The 19,444-nt window shown below is 44.4% G+C and overlaps 1 protein-coding gene across 7 annotated transcripts in view; it reads left to right on the top strand.

Annotated features, from left to right (window-relative positions):
* TNS1 (tensin 1) overlaps positions 1-19,444 on the top strand; it is a 1,530,885-nt gene that overhangs the window by 729,589 nt on the left and 781,852 nt on the right. For all 7 annotated transcript variants that reach the window (XM_069227070.1, XM_069227066.1, XM_069227068.1 and 4 more), the window contains exon 2: positions 3,975-4,089. In XM_069227070.1, the coding sequence (XP_069083171.1) occupies positions 3,975-4,089 (115 nt within the window). The remainder of the gene's footprint in view (positions 1-3,974; positions 4,090-19,444) is intronic.

Here is a 19,444-nt window from a genome sequence, read left to right as displayed (position 1 = left end):
CTTCTTAAGGTGTTTAAAGCAGATATGGTGCATGCATTCACCTGTGCTCCAGACGTCAGTTTGTCATAAAAAATGACGCTCAGGTTTCTGACCTTTTTTAGACGGGTTGGTAGTGTCCCAGGTTCTGTGGTCACCAGATGGGGGACCAGAAGCCAAGGTTGTTGTCAAAAAGAAATACTTAGGTCTTGCCCAAGTTTAGTTTAGGGCAGATTTCCTTCATCTACTTTTCAACTACTTCCATACAATTGCGAAACATATCTGCTGTTCCACTTATATTACTGGAAATTGAAGCTATGATTTGTGTGTCATCAGCGTACGACACCCGGGAGAAGTTGAAAGATCTGATCAGGTTAGCAAGGGGTGTGATGTAGGTATTGCAGAGCGTCAGGCTCAAAGATGACCCTCGTGGGACACCGCAAGGCAGAGAGAAAGGGGTGGAGACTAAGCCATGTAAGGATACTGATAGTTTTCTTTCAGAGAGGCATCACCTGAGTAAGGCCAGTGCAGTGCCTTTTATTCCAAAGCTGCAAAGTCAGTTAAAAGTAGGACCTTGGGGTTCACCGTATCAAAAGCCTCTGATAAGTCAAGAAGGATCAGGGCTGGTTTCCCTCCTTGATCAATACATGTTCTAATTTCCTCAGTAGCAACAATTAGTGCTGCCTCAGTACTGTGCCCACTTCTCAAACCAAACTGGGAATAGTCTAGGAGACAGTAATTCTACAAAAAATAGATAATTTTCCTGTTTATTGCCCTTGCCATCATTTTGGCTGGAAAAGGAAGCCGTGATATTGGATGGTAACTGTTGATTTCAAGGGGATTGAGTGTGGGTTTTTTATAAGGGGCAGGATAGATGCCCTTTTCCAGGCTTTTGGAAAATACCCCATCTTGAACATCTTAATGAAGATCTTTATCGGGGGGCACTACAGTATTTGAAGCCATGTGTAGTGTTGCTTGGGGACAGGGATCGGGTGGTGAACCAAATTTAACCAAGTTTGTTGACTGGCTGTGATGTTAGAGGGGAGAAATTGGTTAATGTATTGCTTATTTTGGGGGTTGAACAGGTTTCGGTAGTGCTATGATTAGAATTTTCTTTTGGCGCAAACGCACTGCAGACTTAAAGGGATAAGATTGAAGGCAGAACAACTTTAAAAGGTCATGGAACTCCAAGGTGACATGGAATACCCTTCTTATGTACGTCAGGGGATAGTTAATTCCTTATAATACACACCATTACATTTCCCACAAACCACTTGAGTCCTTGGTGAGTAGCTCTTTCGTAAGAAAGAGCATGTTTGCAAACATGACGTATATAAATAGAATCTCTAGTGCAACATTTAACACATAAAAAATGATATTAGATATTTGTTGCAAAAAGATATTAGAATCAGTTTAATACAAGTCTTTTTTTTAAATGTACAGTAACTCAAAATGTGTAGAAACATTCAGAAAGACTCTAACTTTACTATAATTACCTAACAATTAAACTTGTTGCAAAAATATCTCCTTTCTGCTCGTCACCGTACACCTACAGAAACAGAGCAGAAGCAGAGCTGTGTTTCGTCTTTATTTTGAAATAGCTGTTTTATTTATGCTCCGTAACCTAACCTGCCTTTCTCCTCGGCTGGTGACAGCAGACACTGTGATCTCAGAACTCAAGTGTAATAAATTATTACAGTTGAGTGGCTACTTCATTTCTTTATACTAGGCAATTGGCTGTGTCACAAGTTGCCTATCATAGAAAAATTAGAGGCGGGTGTTTGTGCATTGATTGTACAATCTCATGTATTATGTTCATGTTAAATGTTGCTGGTGCTTTGGGCGAAGTGATGATTAAACGAAATAAATGCAGAAATGGTAGAGGTGCTGTTGATGTGACTTCAGGGAGGTAAGGGTCCAACAACAAATGAAGGCAGTGAAGAAAGTGTTAGAAACCTAATCTAAAAAAATAGACGGCTTCATCCTCCATCTTTTGGGTGCATATGTGTACACAAATATGGCATCATCACAGTGGAGTACACAAATGATGCAGTTGGAACTGGGTGCACACATCTTATTTACGTTCATATAGAACACTCTCCGATCTGATGGGCTCTTTTAAAATGTGTATAGTATGCAACTGGTGTCCCCTGCCCTAGCCTGTATTCCAGCTGTGTGTTAGTTTAACAGAAGACACTAAAGACCCTATTAAAAGTTTGTCAGTCTGAAGACCGCCAAACCCATGATGGCAGTCAGACCACCGCACTCCTGGCAGTCGGGCTTCCAGATTATAACCCAGGCAGTCAGACCTCCAGGGGACCATCACCAGGAACAATGGATACCGACAGGGTGGGGGCAATTGGAGTCGTGGTCAGTCAAGAAAAGGCTAATGGGTGAAGGCTCATTGCGGCACCACCTGCCTTTTCATGGCGGGGTCCCCACCATGGAAAGCCAGTGCTGGGGGCCACAGGGTGACCCTGCATTGGCCACAACCGTATCGTCAGCGGTGCCGGGGCTGCACTGCCAGCACCCTCGGAATGTGCACTGTGCAGACAGTGTGCATTCCGAGGGTACTGTTGTGCGAGGGCATTGGCCTCAGCTCCCCCGAGGGAGCAGAGGCCAAGGTGTGGCACTGTTTCCTCCAGGCTGACTGATGAAAACGTCATAATACCATGTTCCCGCCGGTCAGCCCGGTGGAAACAATGTAATACGACTGGGGGGGAGGCTGTCGACATGACACCTGCCTCCTTCCAGTGGCTTTGGCGGTCAGCTCGTCCGACCGCCAAAATCATAATGAGGCCCTAAATGTTTGTTTATTTATCTTTTCATGGTGTCTGAGGAGTAAAGTTCACAAGATAGGGATCTTGAGAGAGAGACCACCTTTTCATTTAATGGTTAATTGGCAGTGGATGTTATTGTCATGGTGTTGTTTCTTCACACTTTTTGTTGGCTCTTCTGGCATCTTCTTTGATCTCAAATTTAAACCCATAATAAACTATTGGGAGCCACTTAAGATATCATGGCTAGTTTATTATAAGTGTAAAAAGTTATACGGACCTGTAATGCCAAAGCTAGTCTGAAACAAAGACATTAAGGTGATGTGATAATGGGTACATTGGACTATTCTGTGCACTAAATGATATTAACTGATTGTATATGTAAATATGTATGTATATAATACTTCTGTAGTGCAACCCTAACCAAATGGCAGCGGAGCTAACCATGCTTTGTACAGAAGCATCATAATCTGTTTTGTTCAGTTCTTAATAAAAGGTGATATCATATCATCACCATTTTATTTATTTTTGGATGTAGATGCAGGATTTGCAACATGCAGAAGCATTTTGAAGGGTTTAAAACTTAAAAAATAAAAATATCAAAAGTAAAGCAGTTGTGAAAGGAGGTCCATGAGCAAATAGAGCTCTAGAAAACAGGGTTCAACAGAGAACTCTCCCACAAAATAGTTTTAATAAGTGTTTGAGTCTTGGCTTTCCCGTAAGTGAAGTTGGGTGGAGTTTTGAACTTGGCAAAAGGTGTAAGTTACAAAGTGTTCCAAACATACCCATCCTTGAGATAAAAGATGTGAAAGCTTCTGCAGTCCTAATGTTATCATCCTGAAAAGGATGAAAGGCTGAGGTAGTCCACTTGTGCTTTGTTCAGGTGGCCAGCACATTTACACAGTGAACTGAGATGGCCAATCAATTGGCAGAAGCCATTGCTTAACTGCTTTAGACTATGATTATTAAACAATACTGCTACTTTTTAATAATTTGTACTTCCATGAGTTCATGTGATGCTCTTGAAAGGAAATATTTCATGTTATTTAAAATTGTGTGTGTCCAGTGTTCATGAGTGAGAGACACATTGATATCAAACCATTAACCTGTTGCTCATGATGGCAACAACTGAGAACGCGATCACCACCACGCGCTGAACGCCATCTTGTATGGGATTGTCACTGACATCCGTCTCCTCTTTCCTCCTTCCTCCCTCCACAGCCAGAAGATCTGGACAAGCCGAAAGCTCACACCTTCAAGGTGAAGACCTTCAAGAAGGTGAAACTGTGCAGCATCTGTAAACAGGTCATCGCCCGGGAGGGCAGCATCTGCAAAGGTGAGTCTGTGGGGGTCATATGGGTCTGCGTGTACATAATGACAACTGTTAGAGAGACAAACCTTCACATGGACAAAACCTGGCAGATTTACTGTTCTAACTCCAGTCCTAGAAATGTGTCCCCTAGTTCCATCTCAAGGTTGTGCCAGTCAAGGTAATGCGCATGTCGATGTGAAGGTTAAACCTTTGTGATGTTGTGAAACCTAAAGTTTCCCAACTACCGAAGGTGGTGGGTGTGTTGCTTGTAAAAATCTCTGCCACTGTCGATGGTTCGGGCCGATGTCCAGACCTTTTACTGCCCTCTGCGCCACAGCAGGCAAGGACAAGTCATATGAAAATAAGACTTTGTCCTGATTTAGAACTCGACGGACGGGTTACTCTGTCACAATGGTGATGGATATCCTCACCGCCGAAATCTGAATCCCATTATCATCTATGGGATTTAGATTTCAGCAGATGGGATATCCGTCAATGGGGAGACAGAGTAACCCATCCACCAAGTGCTAAATCAGGCACTTGGTCAAGTCCCAATAGAAACAGTCTACCCAAAAATTGTGGGGCTGATTACCTCTAGATTACAACAGATTCAACCCCTGATTTCACCTTCTTGGGCTTCATCAGTGAGGTACAACTTGTGGCCTCTGCCCAGCAAGCATTTGACCCATGTCTAGGGATGGCCACTGCCTCCCTCTGCAGAACATCCCACTAAAATACAAAAGGTGGTGAGTGAAATGCTTGCAGAAGTTTCCAAAAAGGGTCACCAGCTTCACTAAGTTCAAAGCTAACAAAGGTTTTTTTAAAGCAGAAAGAAAGGGGCTCTGTGCTGCAGCAGAAACCTTCCAGCTGCCACACAGGCCCAAGAGAGGCAGCTGGCATCCTTCACCTGTCCCTTGTACTGTGAGTGCCTGTGATGATAAAGCCACTACCTCCACCTCTGACTTTACATCAGAGCTCCTGGCATGCACCACAGAGAACCCTCCCACCTCTATCAGGGCTCCTTGTCATTGAATCCAGAGTACCATGCCACTGATTCCAGCAAATACTGTGAATGAGCATCCGGTCAACGATTTAAGACTCACTACTGCTTATCAATGAATAAAACTCATAAACTTTTCCTTTAATGTAATTACATAAAATTTCAGAAAAATTATGTGAAATTCAGCATAATTATGCAAAATGCTAATTTGGCATTGAGCACTATATTTTAGTGTAAAATGTGTGCTCATGTTCATTATGGATGCGAGGATGCATTTTTACACTAATTAAATACACCAAAAACATAAGTAACAGAAATGACAGCTCCCATAATCCGTCTCCTTCCTTATTTCCTGTGCGTCTACACTATATTTTCGCCATGACGATGTGTAATGGTGTATTTTCAGGAATTTCATTCAGTAAGCATAATACAAAATTCCTGAAATTATATAAATCACACTGGTGTCATTGAAATTTCGCACTGGCCTACTGCTAGTTCCACAACCTCTGTCTCTGAAACCAGACCCTCTTCAACTGCTAAGATCTAAATATCTGTGATAGCCGAGCCCCTTCCATTCGCAGCGCGGAAGAGGGAGGGTGACGTGCGTGGGGTTGGGGGGCAGAGGGGGGGAGTAATCAATAAACATTCAATAAAAAAAAAACCACCTGCACGCCGCCTCGTCACTCCTCCATATCCTCTTCTGCTGCAGGCCGGCACAGGCTCCCAGCCTACCTACGACTAGTCCTGAGGCTGTTCAGAGCAGCGTCAGGATTGTCTGGGAGCACCAAGCCAGGGCACTCCCAGGCAGACTGGGAGCCTGTGCATGCTCTCTCCAGCCCGGCAACACAGTGCCGGGCTGGAGAGAGCCTACTGCGCATGTGTGTTTGGCCAGCCCGAGACGGCCGGCCAAACATACATGCACAATGAGCACTCCCCCTCACTGCTCGTCACCCCAGTGGCCACACTCTTTACAAGAAAACGATATTAAACACAACTTATTATTGTTTTCTTGCAAAGGTTTTGCAGCTGTCGCTGCTGGCGGGGGGCGACGCTCCTCTGCCCTAATGGAGGAGTTGCTGCTGGCCCCTTCTACAGAGAACAGAGTGGGGAGTGGACCTTGGCATGACCTCTGCTTTTATGCAGAGCTGCAAGCTTACACATTCATGGGCATTTACAAACACCTCTTTGAGCTGTTGCCATCATCGGAGAGGATCTTCTATATCTTCTAAGAAAGTTCTTGGACACTCAGCTGACATGTATTGTACTTGAAGGTCAACCTGTTCCTAGACTCTGGAGGCAAAAGGCATGTTCACCTGGAAACTTAAACACTTAGGGCCTGATTACAACTTTGGCGGAGGGGGTTAATCTGTCCCAATTGTGACGGATATCCAGCCCGCCGTATTACGAGTCCGTTATATCCTATGGAACTCATAATACAGCAGGTGGGATACTCGTCACATTTTGGATGGATTAATCCCCTTCGCCACAGTTGTAATCAGGCTCATAATCTCTGGTTGCCATTCTTCTAGTATTTAAATGTTAGATTGGATGCCCTATTGCCAGGGCCACTGGACTTATGCGATTGTGCAGCCTTGGTGATTTTCGCATAGTTATGGATGTGTCACATTTGACACGTAATCCGTCATCTGCCACAAAAGCTGTAGATTTTAAGAAAAAGGCATTTTCAAGCTCAATAGATTCAAAAGTTACTAAAAATTCACCGACACTTGTGGCCACACAGTGGAAGGCCCTTTGCAAAAGTTGACTAGTTAATATTTTTTGTGCTTATTCCTGTATTTGTGTGCTAAACTGGTACTAATGATGTGCAACCAATGCCAAAGCAGTGTTAACAAGTTTAAAAATAACAAAATAATGAAGTACTACTTTCACAGAATGTGCTGCATTATGCTGCAAAATTTGCCTTTTCTTGCTGTATAATTTACTCAACTATGCCACATAATTTAGCTCTCCCCTGCCGCATAATTCAAGTGGCCCTGGCTGCTGCAGAGGGGCTGAAACTGCATCTGTGATGGTACATGGGGTTAAGTGCTTGATCCCATTGTTTAACATGTTTGGAATAGTGAAGGTTGCTGAGGTTCTGCTTCACTGGCTGCTAGTAGCACAATAGACAGTATGTAAATACATAACAGCTGTCTGGAAAGTATGTAAGGGTTCATAAGATATACTGAATGAGCAAGTTCAAGGTTGGGGCGCTGTCCATGTTGTTCAGGTAAAACTAGAACCTGGGTGTTCAATAATTTTTGTATTAGTTTAACCTAAAATTCATAAATTGTCAAATTTGTATATAGATGTAAAAATGCCATTTATGACATTATCATCTTATTTTTAAACTTGTGCAATTTTTGGCTAATGAATAAATGTATTTATTCCTGTAAATGAATCATTGACTCAATAAAGGAATCTCTTTACTAAAAAAGAAAGATGACTTTGAAAAGAGCAAGAGGGAAGTGCCGTTTCAGGGAGGAAAGAAAATGGGAACACCACCAGAACTGGTGGGGGTGTACAGGTTAAGGATTTCACCTGGAGGAAAAATATTTTCTCCAGGTAGAATTCAACTTAAACTGTGCCATCGTGCAAGGATGGTGGCATTTTACCAAATATATTTATGCAAAAAGTAATATTAATGATGCAGAATTGCATCCACATTGTTGGAAATAGAACATGTTTACTGAAGTATGTTAGTGTAGCAAGGTGGGGGTATTAAATGGCATGACTAGGTAGTCTCACCATGGAATACCAACACAGTGTCAGTAATAGACCTCGGATTCACTCTTAGCAAACCCTAGCTGAGTCCTGGTCTTGTGGCAAAGAGCAGTCAGGCTACTTAGAGGAACATGTGTAAAGCATTTCACATTGTCAGCATGGACGATAAGTAAATGACATGACTCAATAGAAATCCAACACCAGTTTAGAAAAATAGATTACATTTTAATCTTATTTCAGACACCAAAGTGAACTTTGTGGCTTTTGTACAACCAGAGTTGTGAATTCTAAATCTATAGAAAATACAGTACTTTGTAAATTTAAAGGGCTTCCATTGAAGTCAATGGCGAAAATAGCAGAGGGCACTCGGGCACCTGTAGGGTGGGTTGTGACGAATCCACAGGAACTTACGGTTCTGCGGGGACCTAGACCAAGATTCAACAGTCAGACGTTTGGTACCTTGCTCAGAGAGTCCGGTTGCAGAGGTGACCTGGCTGTCCTCGGTGCTGAATGGTCCATAGTGACTGGTGCGTTTTGGCACTCTGTTTCAAAACTAGCCTTGGGGGTGGACTCACACTGTACCCTTCGAATGTAGTGGTCTTTGTGGGGCCAGGACCAAGAATGGACACTTGGATCTTTACCACTTCATTCAGGTGTGCCGGGTGCAGAGGTGGCTCACCGGGCTGGTCCTGCCAAAGATGCTTTGCTGCTCCAGTCAAAGTCACTTCCTTCAGGCTGCAAACCCTCAGGAGCAGGGTTACTGGCGATGTTGGTCTTTATACTGGGGGGTGCCCTTGAGTCGGTGAATGTCATGTGACTGTCGGTGTCTGGGCAGGTGATAGCAAGCCTTGGTAGCACCAAGGGTGCCCCACAGGCTTTCTGGCAGCTGGAGGTCATTTGGTGGGGAGTAAAGGCTTGAAACTTGGCACTGGCCTCACTCCCACTCCCACTCTTAAGATTCTGGGCACTGAGCTTCCTTAGGCTCAGGCATGCAGAGCCTGCTGGGTTGCAGTTCTTTGATCTCAGCCCACTTTACTCCTGCAGTTTACAGGTTACTGGTACCGCAAGTCAGTGGAGTCTTCCTTGGAGTTTCTGTGTCCACTGGGGTCCCTCCTGCTGGGAGAAATGAGTCATCACCTCGGGCACACGTTTGGCACGCGGTTCCAGTACTGGTCTCCTTAGGTCACTCTGTGTCCTCTTCTTTGCGCTGGGGCTAGAGTCAAGGTCCTGTTGTTGTGCAGATGTTTCTTAAAGGGTCCCTTAAATCATGGTTTAGGGGGCGTTTAAGGGTGTAAGTGACAGTGGCCAATGGGCTACTAGTCCCTGCAGCTAATCCGCCCCTGGAGTGACGACTTCCTGTGGGAGTATGTCACTTTCTACCCAGAACCCACTATTCTTGGGGTCTGCCAAGATGGCAGAACCCTCCCTAAGCTGTGCAGACATCTCCTAGCCCACCCTCAAGGTGTGGCTAGTCCTTGGGAGGTGCACACCTCCTGCATAGCTAATTTCCTGCCTACCTCACCAGGCAGGGCAGGAAGGGCTTTGTCCTCCACTGAGGGGACAGCTACTTACACATCAAAGTTGGGGGAATCCTTTGAGGCTCACCGCCCTGATGCTTCTCTCACTAGCCAGCCTGGGTGGGAGGAGGTGTGACCCAAGCCCAAGGTGCTAGTACTGCCGGCAGGAGGTCAGACTCTTCTCTGTGTTGATAGCGGCTCCGGAGAGCCCGCCAAAACAGTACAGGACTCAGTAACATGGTGGGCACACTTACAGGGGTGGTAAGGTCCTTGGCAATTGGCCTATGCAATTCGACATACATCATAAGGGAAAGAGCGTTGGTACTGGGGGCCTGGTTGGCAATCCACAGTACACTGACAGGTCAGAAACAACAGCATCTGACAGCAAAAAGTAGGGGAGGGGCATCCAAAAAGGGGCACTTTACAACAGTTAGGAAATCTGCAACTTTGTCAGGTTTTTCAGACTAATGATGAAAAACTCAGAGAATTCTAAAAGTGAGTAAATCTATACCCTCGGGGTGTAAAACCTAAGGTGTTAATGTACTCACTGTTTGAGAATTGGGCCTTCATGGGGCAGAATGCCATTAATAGACTCCTGGCACCTCTCTGGCTCAGAGACACACAAGACCATTGTTCAATTCAGTTTCATGAACTGTAAGTTGATTTTCACTTCCCAGTCATTCTCTGGGGCCATGTGCTGAAGAGATGCTCTTAAGATACAGAAAATCAATACTTCCCTCCTCCGACTGTGTGGCAAACCATTTGTGTGACCGGGGTTCTATGAAAAGACAGTTTAAAAAAACTTGAACTATGAAGTCAACATAAAAATTAATCGAAGATAGCATCAATACATTTCCCTTTTGAAAAAGAACCCATGATTCATAAAAGCAGAATTCTTGTATTTTCTGCACTACGCAGGTAGCTGCAAAAAGACCCTTTACGGTTGTTTTGGTTCACATTCCCAGGCTGTTTTATCCAGGGACTTATACTGTGACTCCGTAAAGGAGTATTGGTAATTTTAGATTAAGTGGACTGAATCCTGCCAAATGTAAGATATTCTTAAAATATATCTTAGTTGACCAGTGCCTATTTGTTGCTATTTTTCTAAAACCTTATCATCTTGGCAAAGTTTCAAAATGAAACTTATCCAAGAATAATCTCGAGCAATACATTTTTCCTTTGGATATTTCGCCCATGGGAAATGTATTACAAATATGACACAATTTAAAGTACATGATGTTATAAAGTTTTTCAGGCAAACAACATTTTTCTAGGTGTACAGACTATTTTGGGCACGCCTACTTTATCCTAAAATCTGCTTCTACATCAGCCCTTGGGTCCTTAAAGTCAGAGAACGGTAACTCTATCTACATCTTTTAATGTTTCAAAATAATCAGATTAGAAGAAAAACACAGTGAAATGTTCAAATTTCAACATGCCAACTGAAGGTCATGGGAACACAGTGGTCGCTGGATCCTAAAAATAGAAACTAAAATGTTGTCACAGCTACAAACATTTCCACTCCCAGGGGGAGACAATCACTGAAAAAGAACAGAAATAACAGAGGTTGTCGAAAATAAACAGAGAATCAAAACACAAATCTAGGGCCAAAGCAAACAAACCCAGTGAATGAATTAGCCTCACTTTCAGATATGTGTGTTTTTCCAGTCTGTTCAAGTTCAGGCGTGCACTCTTAAGTCATTCAAGGGTTATCTCTACTCCATAGTTTAGAAAAACACAGTGCTGCCTGGGATTTCTATGGAGTGTCCCCCAAAGATAACATCCATTATTGTTAATTTTGTTTGTGTTTTACATTTTTATGAAGCATAGCTCTACCATGAAGGTGTCTAGGAGCTGCAGTTAGAACTATTTGGAAGATGTGTGATTCCTTTACGAAGGAACCAGGTAAACAGCAAGTGAACCAGGTAAAAACTGAACTGTGGGAGGGGGCCACAGAAGTAAGGTAAGGAGGGAATGTGGTTAGGCTAGAATGGAGAACGTGTAGAGGGAGAGAAGGTGGAAAGGAGAGTCTGGCAGGACAGTTGTGTCAGGAGGGTAGGAGAGAGCAGAGAATGTGGTGGGGAAAGGAAGAGTGAATGATGGTGGGTAGCAAATGAGATCGGAAAAGTGCAAGAAGCGGAGGGATATGGGGGGAGGAGGCTGAGGTGGAGGGAAGCGCTGTGGGAGTCAGAGAAGAATGAATTGTCCAAGTAACTTATAACTTGATGCATTTTTACTTTTCTTTTGAAAGGTCCTCAGTGCATTTAAGCTCTTCTGGCAAAACGTTACACAGGAGAGGGCCTACTCCCTAGTATCCTAGAATCAGAGGCCCTTAATCCCGAAGTGGGAACTTGGTGTTCATGCTCAATTTTGCCCAGTTATTATTATTATTATTTAATCTTTATTTCGGCTGAAAGCCATAAAAGCATCCGAATACAATAATATAATATATTCACACAATAATAATAAAACAGGTAGAAATCAAATGCTATAAAATACAATAAATATCCCTACCACACCCTAACACAATAAAATGATATAAACATACTTTAGGTTAAAACCAATTAAAACGCTCAATGATATTACACAGATGAGACCTTTCTTCCTACATCCCGTTGATTAATCTGCTTTTGACCAAATATCTTTACACATTAGCAAATCAGTCGAAGGGAAGTTCTCTAAGTCTTGCGGCCCATGCACTTTGGAGATACCTTGCAACTGCAAAGACTACCTTATCACTTGTATCACTTGTCAATATACGTAAAGATGCCTTGTAATTTCTTAACCCAAAAGATCTACATAGAGGGATAATCCACTTCTTCCTAGGGACCAAATATCTAGGACAAAAAAATACAAAATGTGCAAGGGTCTCTGGTTGCTTTGGGCTAAAATGACAGAAACTCGAATTACTGTCATCCTTGCTCCACCTAGCGGTGAACTTCTTTAGCTGCAAGGTCCCTAACCTAATTTAATAAAAAGGCTTTTAGTGTGGGGAGGATTTACGTAGTCCATGTAGGCTTCGAACGTAGGGGCACATTTATGATCTAAAAACTGTGACATCCTATTCCCTTGGCCCTGCTTGAACCAAATCTGTATCAAAACCGACTCCCAGTAGCATCGCTTTATACGTATTTTGACTTCCTTGGATAGATTACGGGGATCTCTCTACACCTCCTCCATTTTAATATGTTGGCACGTGTCTCTAACATGTTTAAACCAAGGAATAGACATTGTGCCATCATGCGCTAATAGCTCTGCTACGGCTACTTGAAAGGGATGCCCAGTTATTCACAGGAAAAGGTCGCTGCACGAAACTGGGTTATTAGTTGAGAATGGTGAGACCTCCACTCAAGTAATAAACACAACCCTTGTCTGGCTGAACCACAAACGTTATTAAAATAACCGGTGCCTAACCCTCTGGTAGCTTGTGACAGCAGCATTCAGGCTTAACATACAGGCAATGTGTAAGGTACTTATGCAGCACTCAAACAGTCATTAAGTAAAAACACAACACATGAAAAAAACAAAAGAACGTTAGAAAAAGTAGAGTAAAGTTCACAAAAATTGATACCAGAATGACAAAAATCCAACCAGTACAGCCAGAGCTATTCAAGTTTGGAATTTTACGTGAAAATAGCGCCTAAAAGCACATAGCGCCACTTGCCATCATTTGGTCATCCTTGACCTGGGGAACGTCACAAATTTAGGCAAACTGTGGTGGAGCACAGGTCACATGTCAAGACTACGATTGTCCCACTGAAGAGTTACCTTCCCAGGTCCAGAGTGAAGAACTCATTTTGGCAGAAGTGCCGAGAAGCAGGTCAAGCTTCACGGATGTCGTTGCTGTAGCACGAACAGCAGGTTTGGTGTTGTGGATTTCGTCACTGTAGTGCGAAGAGCCGGTTGGGCCTCATGGATGTCGTTGCTGTAGCTTCATGTTGACGGTCACTTAGGGCTGTCGCTGTAGTGGAAGTGCTGCTCTTGCGTTGCCAGTTATCTCTGGAGGCCGCTGTCAGCATGAACTGTTGTTGCTGTAGCGCAAAGTGCTGTCCTGACATTCAGTCATCGCGGGTGGTCACAGGTGGCATGAAGAGCAGGCCTCACTGGAGCCTCATGTTGGCGATTATCACAGGCGGCAGGGTCTTGGCGTGAACAGGCCGGTTTATGGTTGCAAAAAGCCCAAACTTCTGGATTTTCACCTTTTCTTCAGGAGGAGTGCACTCCAAGGTGAGCCAAGGCTCTCGGACCTGAGGGCACCTCATGCGGCTCCAGACTGAGGCCAGCATCAGGGCTCAGCCAGGTACTTTCGTCACCCCAGACAGGCCCAGTTGCAGCCGGTCAGCTAGGCTGTTGCTTTGAGGCCTCTGTAGCTCATACAAGAGGTCAATCAACTGCCCCTTGGAGTCACTCTGCATAGCTTGGGATTAAGGCAAGCAGGTCCAATATTCCTTCTCAGACAGCAAGCAGCCCTTCACACAGCAGGGCAGTTATATGGCAGCAGGGCAACCTTTTTTCTGAATCTTCCACTGGTCCAGGATTGCTTTGCTGAGCGGCTCTGAGGTCCAGTATTTATAACTGGTGCCAGTCTTTGTGTGGGAGCGACGCCCTGTCCTGCTCCCACATACAGTTCTGAAAAGTTCTAGCCCTTCCTCTGTCAGGGATCCAACCTGTCTGGGGTGACAAAAGGCAGGGCAAGCCTGGTGTCACGCTTATTTGTGTGTGCTGCGTGCTATAGGAAAAGGAAGAAATTTTGGTTTTTGATCTATTTCCATGTTTAAAACCTCTATTGACCCTCTCCAGGCCTTCTGCTGGTCTCAGTTTCCCTTCTGCTCTCTAGTTAGCTCTCTGGCCTCTGTGGATAACCTTACAGGCTACATAAACACACTGTGAATCTCTTTGTGTTTCCACCTGATCACACAGGAACCAACACAGTAGAAGGGACCCTGGCGTGGCACTGGACGATGCATGCGTATTGTCATCCACTCTCAAAGAGCAGCGTAAAGCTCTCAGCACTAGAAGAATAAAGAGGTGATGCAGGTCATGATGAAGATGTGATCCTTGGAGCTGTGAGAGGGGCTGGACCCACAAAACCAAGAGATGCAACAGCTGTCCATTGGGGTGCATGCAGAGAGCTTTGAAAGGACCCCCAGTAAAAGATGAAGAAGTGGTGTGCAGATCAGTGTTGCGGTACACAGAAAGGACTCTGTGAAAGTCCCCAGAAACCAGGGGCATAGCTTGGTCACTGGGATTAGAGGGGTGATCAATCCCAACAATCACTCCGACATAGAATGTTAAAATACATTATCGACAAGCAGAGCGCATGAGAGAGGCTTTAGGGGCCGTGGAAAGAGAGAGAAATATGGATTGGTAGGGGTACTAAGTGAGAAAAAATAAAAGAGTTTGTGAAGTAACCAACATGTTTGGAGACTTTCAAAGCAGGAGAGGGCTGTAGTGTGTGTATATACTGTTGTCTGTGTGTATGGAAAAATGCATTATGAAATCCAACGATACTTCATCGTACCCGACTGAAAGCACCTATACCCAACTATTTACCAGAAAATACATTTATTAGGGGAGTGTAACAGCCCAAACACCCCGCCCCCGAACCTATGCCCCTGCCAGAAACAGAAAAAGAAATGGTGATGCAACTCGGGACTGAGTTGCATTTGAAGAGTTGTAGGAGGGAAAGACGCTGTGGACGTCCTGGGGATGTTTCAGGGCAGGATGGAGGTGCGCACCACGAGCTACCTGAGGAGCCAGGTGCTTTGTAACTGGGCTGCTGCAGGTGAAGATGGAGATGCACTGGAAAACGTATGCAGAGTGCTCTCATGGTAAGAGCTGGGTGAGGTCAGACAGCACTAGAGCAACAGGGGTGGGAGAGATAAGGATGAAGGTGCATACAAAGGGATGTGTGAGGGTTCACAGCTTCAGCAAGGGTGTTAAAGGTCACGACTGAGTCACATACAATACGAAAAGCTGTGCAAGTGGCTCCATCACGAGACTGACATGGGGTACTGCTTCTCAGAAGTGAGGATCTATGAGATGGCAATCATTTTCCAGTAACAGGGGGTTGATTCTACAAGCCAGTGTTGTTGTGGTACCAAGGGAAGCCTGCTGGAGCTGAAGAATACAATTCAAGAGGTTCTATGATCACGGCTTGTAACTGCAAGATGGAGGACCATCAGCCATGTTTGTGTGCACAGGACTACAATATTGAAGGTCATGAGTGATGCCGATTCAGGCCTGTGCTTCAGTGCTTAATTTGTAAATAAAAATGTGTTGTTTCCTAAGCTCTCCTCTGAAATACGCAGCTGCTGCATTTAAATGTGCAAGCACGGAATACTGACGCAGTGTAATACTGAAGCCATCTCGGGCCTCTTTAATCCATTTACAACCACTCCCTGCCCCTTCAGTCACTCTTGCAGCTTTCTGCTTTCTCCCTTTGTGATGCTTGTTCGCTTTTCTCTTCCTCAGTCTTTCCCATATGTGTCTTTTGCTTGCCGTAAATGCTTGAGAAAGAAAACTAAGGGCCGGACATAAAAAATAAGTGCTAGTGTCCCACACCGGAAACCCACAGCTCAAATTAAGCTCTACTTTGCTTAGAGGTCAAATGCAGCAAGAATGCTGTGGATCAGGACTGTTACTTTTGGACAGTGCTGGGTGGTGCAGACACCTCAGATTGGGGGATTGAAGTCAGTGTGAAGAATTTTGAGGGGCTTACTGCTGTAATCGCTAACTTTACACTGCAAGGCTAAATATAAACGACAAAACATGTTTAATTTGCAGTGAGGATGTACAAAAGATTATTGTGTAATCCCCATAATGTAGCAGTTGTGTTGGAAAATGCATGTTTTTCCTAAAACTCAAAATATGGCTTGTCAGTCATACGCGTCTTTATATTTCTAGATCGAACTTAGGGCCAGATTTATGAAAAGTGGCACATCATGTCATGATGCTCCACTTTCCTTGTGGTTCATTGTGTCCCCCTAACTACACCATGTGTATGCCATATTTATGACACGGCACACCATGGCTCACGTTAGGGAACTAGTGTACAAAATGTTGCCGCTAGTTTGACGCTTTGCAGGATTAGTGCCAAAAATGTTGACGGTAATCCTCCAAAGTTAAAGGAGGCCCATTGAAAACAATGGGAGCTTCATTTTAACTCTTGCCTTAGGCAGGCGTTAAAAATGACGCTAAACATGGCTCAGTGAAATCTCATAGATTCCAATGTGCCATTTTTCTGGGTCTCATAACGCCAGAACGCCCACCCTTGCACACATTATGCCTGGCGCAGGCCTAATGTGGCGCAGGGTTTACAAAGTGGCGAGATGTGTGCACTGCACCGCTTTTTAAAAAAGGTGCAAAGTTTTTGCCAACCTAACGTCACATTAGCTTCAGAAAAAGGACGCTAATGTGGTGCAAGGTGGTGCAAAGGGCTTCTTAAATCTGGCACTTAGTATTCCTACCGATAAACCCTACATCCAGTCAAGCAAACTTTGCAGTCATAACTTGTCTTGTTGCTTACACTGTGATCAATACTCCCTCAACATTAAATGTATTTTCAATTTAGAATCTGCTGCAACTTTTACATTTGTTATTGAACTGCAGTTACATTTGTGGCCACCGAGCGGCACTGTTCCATTGCTAATTCAGCAGCACACCACTTACAGAGTATTGCTAATAAACACGCCAGTCATTGTGAGCCCTATGCATTTTAGCTGGGCAATTTGATACATTTCAAAGTTGTCTCGAGGCAGCATCATACCATTGTAAAGTGAGGTAGACCCCCATTGTCGTGATAAACTAGGGTACACATTGTAAGTTTGACTATGTTAGAAGTCCACATGTAAGCGGGACAGACTTGACATCTGCGGAAGGTATGGACACATTGTATATTGAGGCCTGCTCACGGCGCACGTGCAGATATATGCATATGTAGACGCCGTGGGAGGTAGGTCTGATCAACCGGGGCGCGGCGCTGATCTTCGAGGCATTACTCCTGTTTTACCGCTAGGGCTCGGATGCTTTGGTGAGACTTTGATGCAGGAGCTCAGTCAGGCAGCTGCAACCCTGGCTGCTTTTAAGAACCCATATCTAGTTTGGTTTGAGGAGGTAGAGAAATGAGTTGCTGTACCATTTTCACGGAAATAAGCTTAGATTCTTTGCCAACACCCAGTTCTGTAGCTGCTGGAGGAGTGGGCACTGTGTGTGACATCTTCTGATGAGACCAGGCTGGCTGTGTATCGTCTGCACACTGGTGTATGTTTAAACCAAAGTCAGTCCCCCTTTAGACATTGAAAAATGTGGGGGACAAGCAAGGAGTTTTGGGGGACTTCATTCGGCTCACGAAATTCGAAAAACTGCAATCTTAGTGCCAGATTGATTAAGGTGTGGCGTTGCCCTTGTGCCATCAAAAGGGGCGGGCGCAAGGGCCATGGAAAACCTAAGTGAGATTTATCAGGCCTCACAAAGCCACCTTCCGTGGCCCTGCATGGCTTGATAAACCTGGAGTCACGCAAGCAGCGTAAATCACTGCCTCGCATTACTCTGTCCCAGGGAGGCATTACATGGGTGGAGTGTGGGTGTTTGCAAGCATCCGCCCATGGATTTTGGCAAATTCGCAGATTTCCCTTTAGTGGTAGACCTGGGAATGCTTCAAAATCTTACACCTCCCCAGGGGAGGCGTAACAAGGAGAACTATGCTTATTCCTCCCAATTTGTTCCTCTTTTTGCATGTGCTGCATTCTGCAGCCCACATAGCAAGAGGAAAACGCATTTGAGGATTGCTTTTGAGAAGCAAGGTGCCCCTTCCTGCACAGAAACAATCCTGCCTCCAACGCAGGCAGACAAAAGTGCACCAGCGCTGGGACAGGACAGGAGTGCGCTGTACAATGTTAAATCGAGTGCATTCCTGTGCTTTTCCCGTCACGCAGTATAGCGCAACAAGGTGTCTTGCTGCATTGTGTTGCATTAATTTTTGGTAAATATGGTTCTCAATACATAAGATTTATATCCAGTTTTACAGAGAGCAGGTGAACCGTGCACTGTTTTATCACATTAAAAAGAGTTTTCTATTCCCGCTGTGTCAACTGCTGCAGAGCGATCGCACGGGGTGTGAGTAAGTTTCACCTTTGTCCAGTATCCACAGTGCATCTTCTAAAACTTGCAAGGTGGCAGTTTTGCTGCTGCATCCTAGTCTGAACCTGACTGGTTTCCACAATATTTTGTGGTGCCCTTGGTCCCAATAGTATCTCCTGATAAGCCACTAATTGATCAAATGTTATCGTTATCCTGCGGGTCTCCTGCCAAGCGCATAGTTCAGAAGCCCATCCTTGGTCACTTGAAGGTTCCCCCAAAATATGGCCTGTTTCAATGATCACTGAAATGTTACCGGGCAGCTTAGTGCAGGTTGGTGGAATGTCCTGTTTCCCCCAGTGGCTGGTTTAAGGTCCCGTGGATCTGGGTGGATACTAGTGTGTGTGTGGGGGTGGGGGGGGGGGTTTAAGGGATCACTAAGGGAGGTCACTGATTTTGATGCACCTACAATAGCATTGGACTGTAATATTTCCAGATCAATAGGTTGTTTCTTTTGCCAATATTGTGAGGACATTTAGTTCATTTTGTCGATTTTTTCCTGAAAACAATTCAAGAAATTCCTGAGAGTGCACATGTGCAGAATTATAGTGGGGTTGATCGATTAGAAGTATAACTGAACTTGACACACTTTCTTAAGGCTGTTTCTAGCCAAACGTTTTTGTGACATGAAGTCAATTAGTTTGGCACTGATTGTGTTCCTACACCTGTATTGCTTCATTGCTGCGCTGAGGGTGGTGAGATGGACTTGTGTAGGTATTTGATGCTATTGTCTTCCTGATTACTTCAGATGACTTTCTTCTTCATTTAGCTCCAATGAGAACCAGAGTGCAGGTTTCTTCACTTCAGCTTGTATCATGCTCATTGGTGGCCACCTCATTATTTCTTGCAGTATCTTGGTAACGTTTCTTGATGGTGTTGGCATCTGCTATGTCCTCATTTACAGCAAGATGCATCATGACAAAGTTGTTGAATTTGCTCAGATCTACTCTTTCTAGATTGCAAATATTTCACAAAAGTGAATAGAAAGTGAACCGTCAGG

Source organism: Pleurodeles waltl, chromosome 3_2 (assembly GCF_031143425.1).
Source record: "Pleurodeles waltl isolate 20211129_DDA chromosome 3_2, aPleWal1.hap1.20221129, whole genome shotgun sequence".
In the NCBI taxonomy this organism is placed as follows: domain Eukaryota; kingdom Metazoa; phylum Chordata; class Amphibia; order Caudata; family Salamandridae; genus Pleurodeles; species Pleurodeles waltl.
This window is presented reverse-complemented; position numbering and strand designations above follow the sequence as displayed.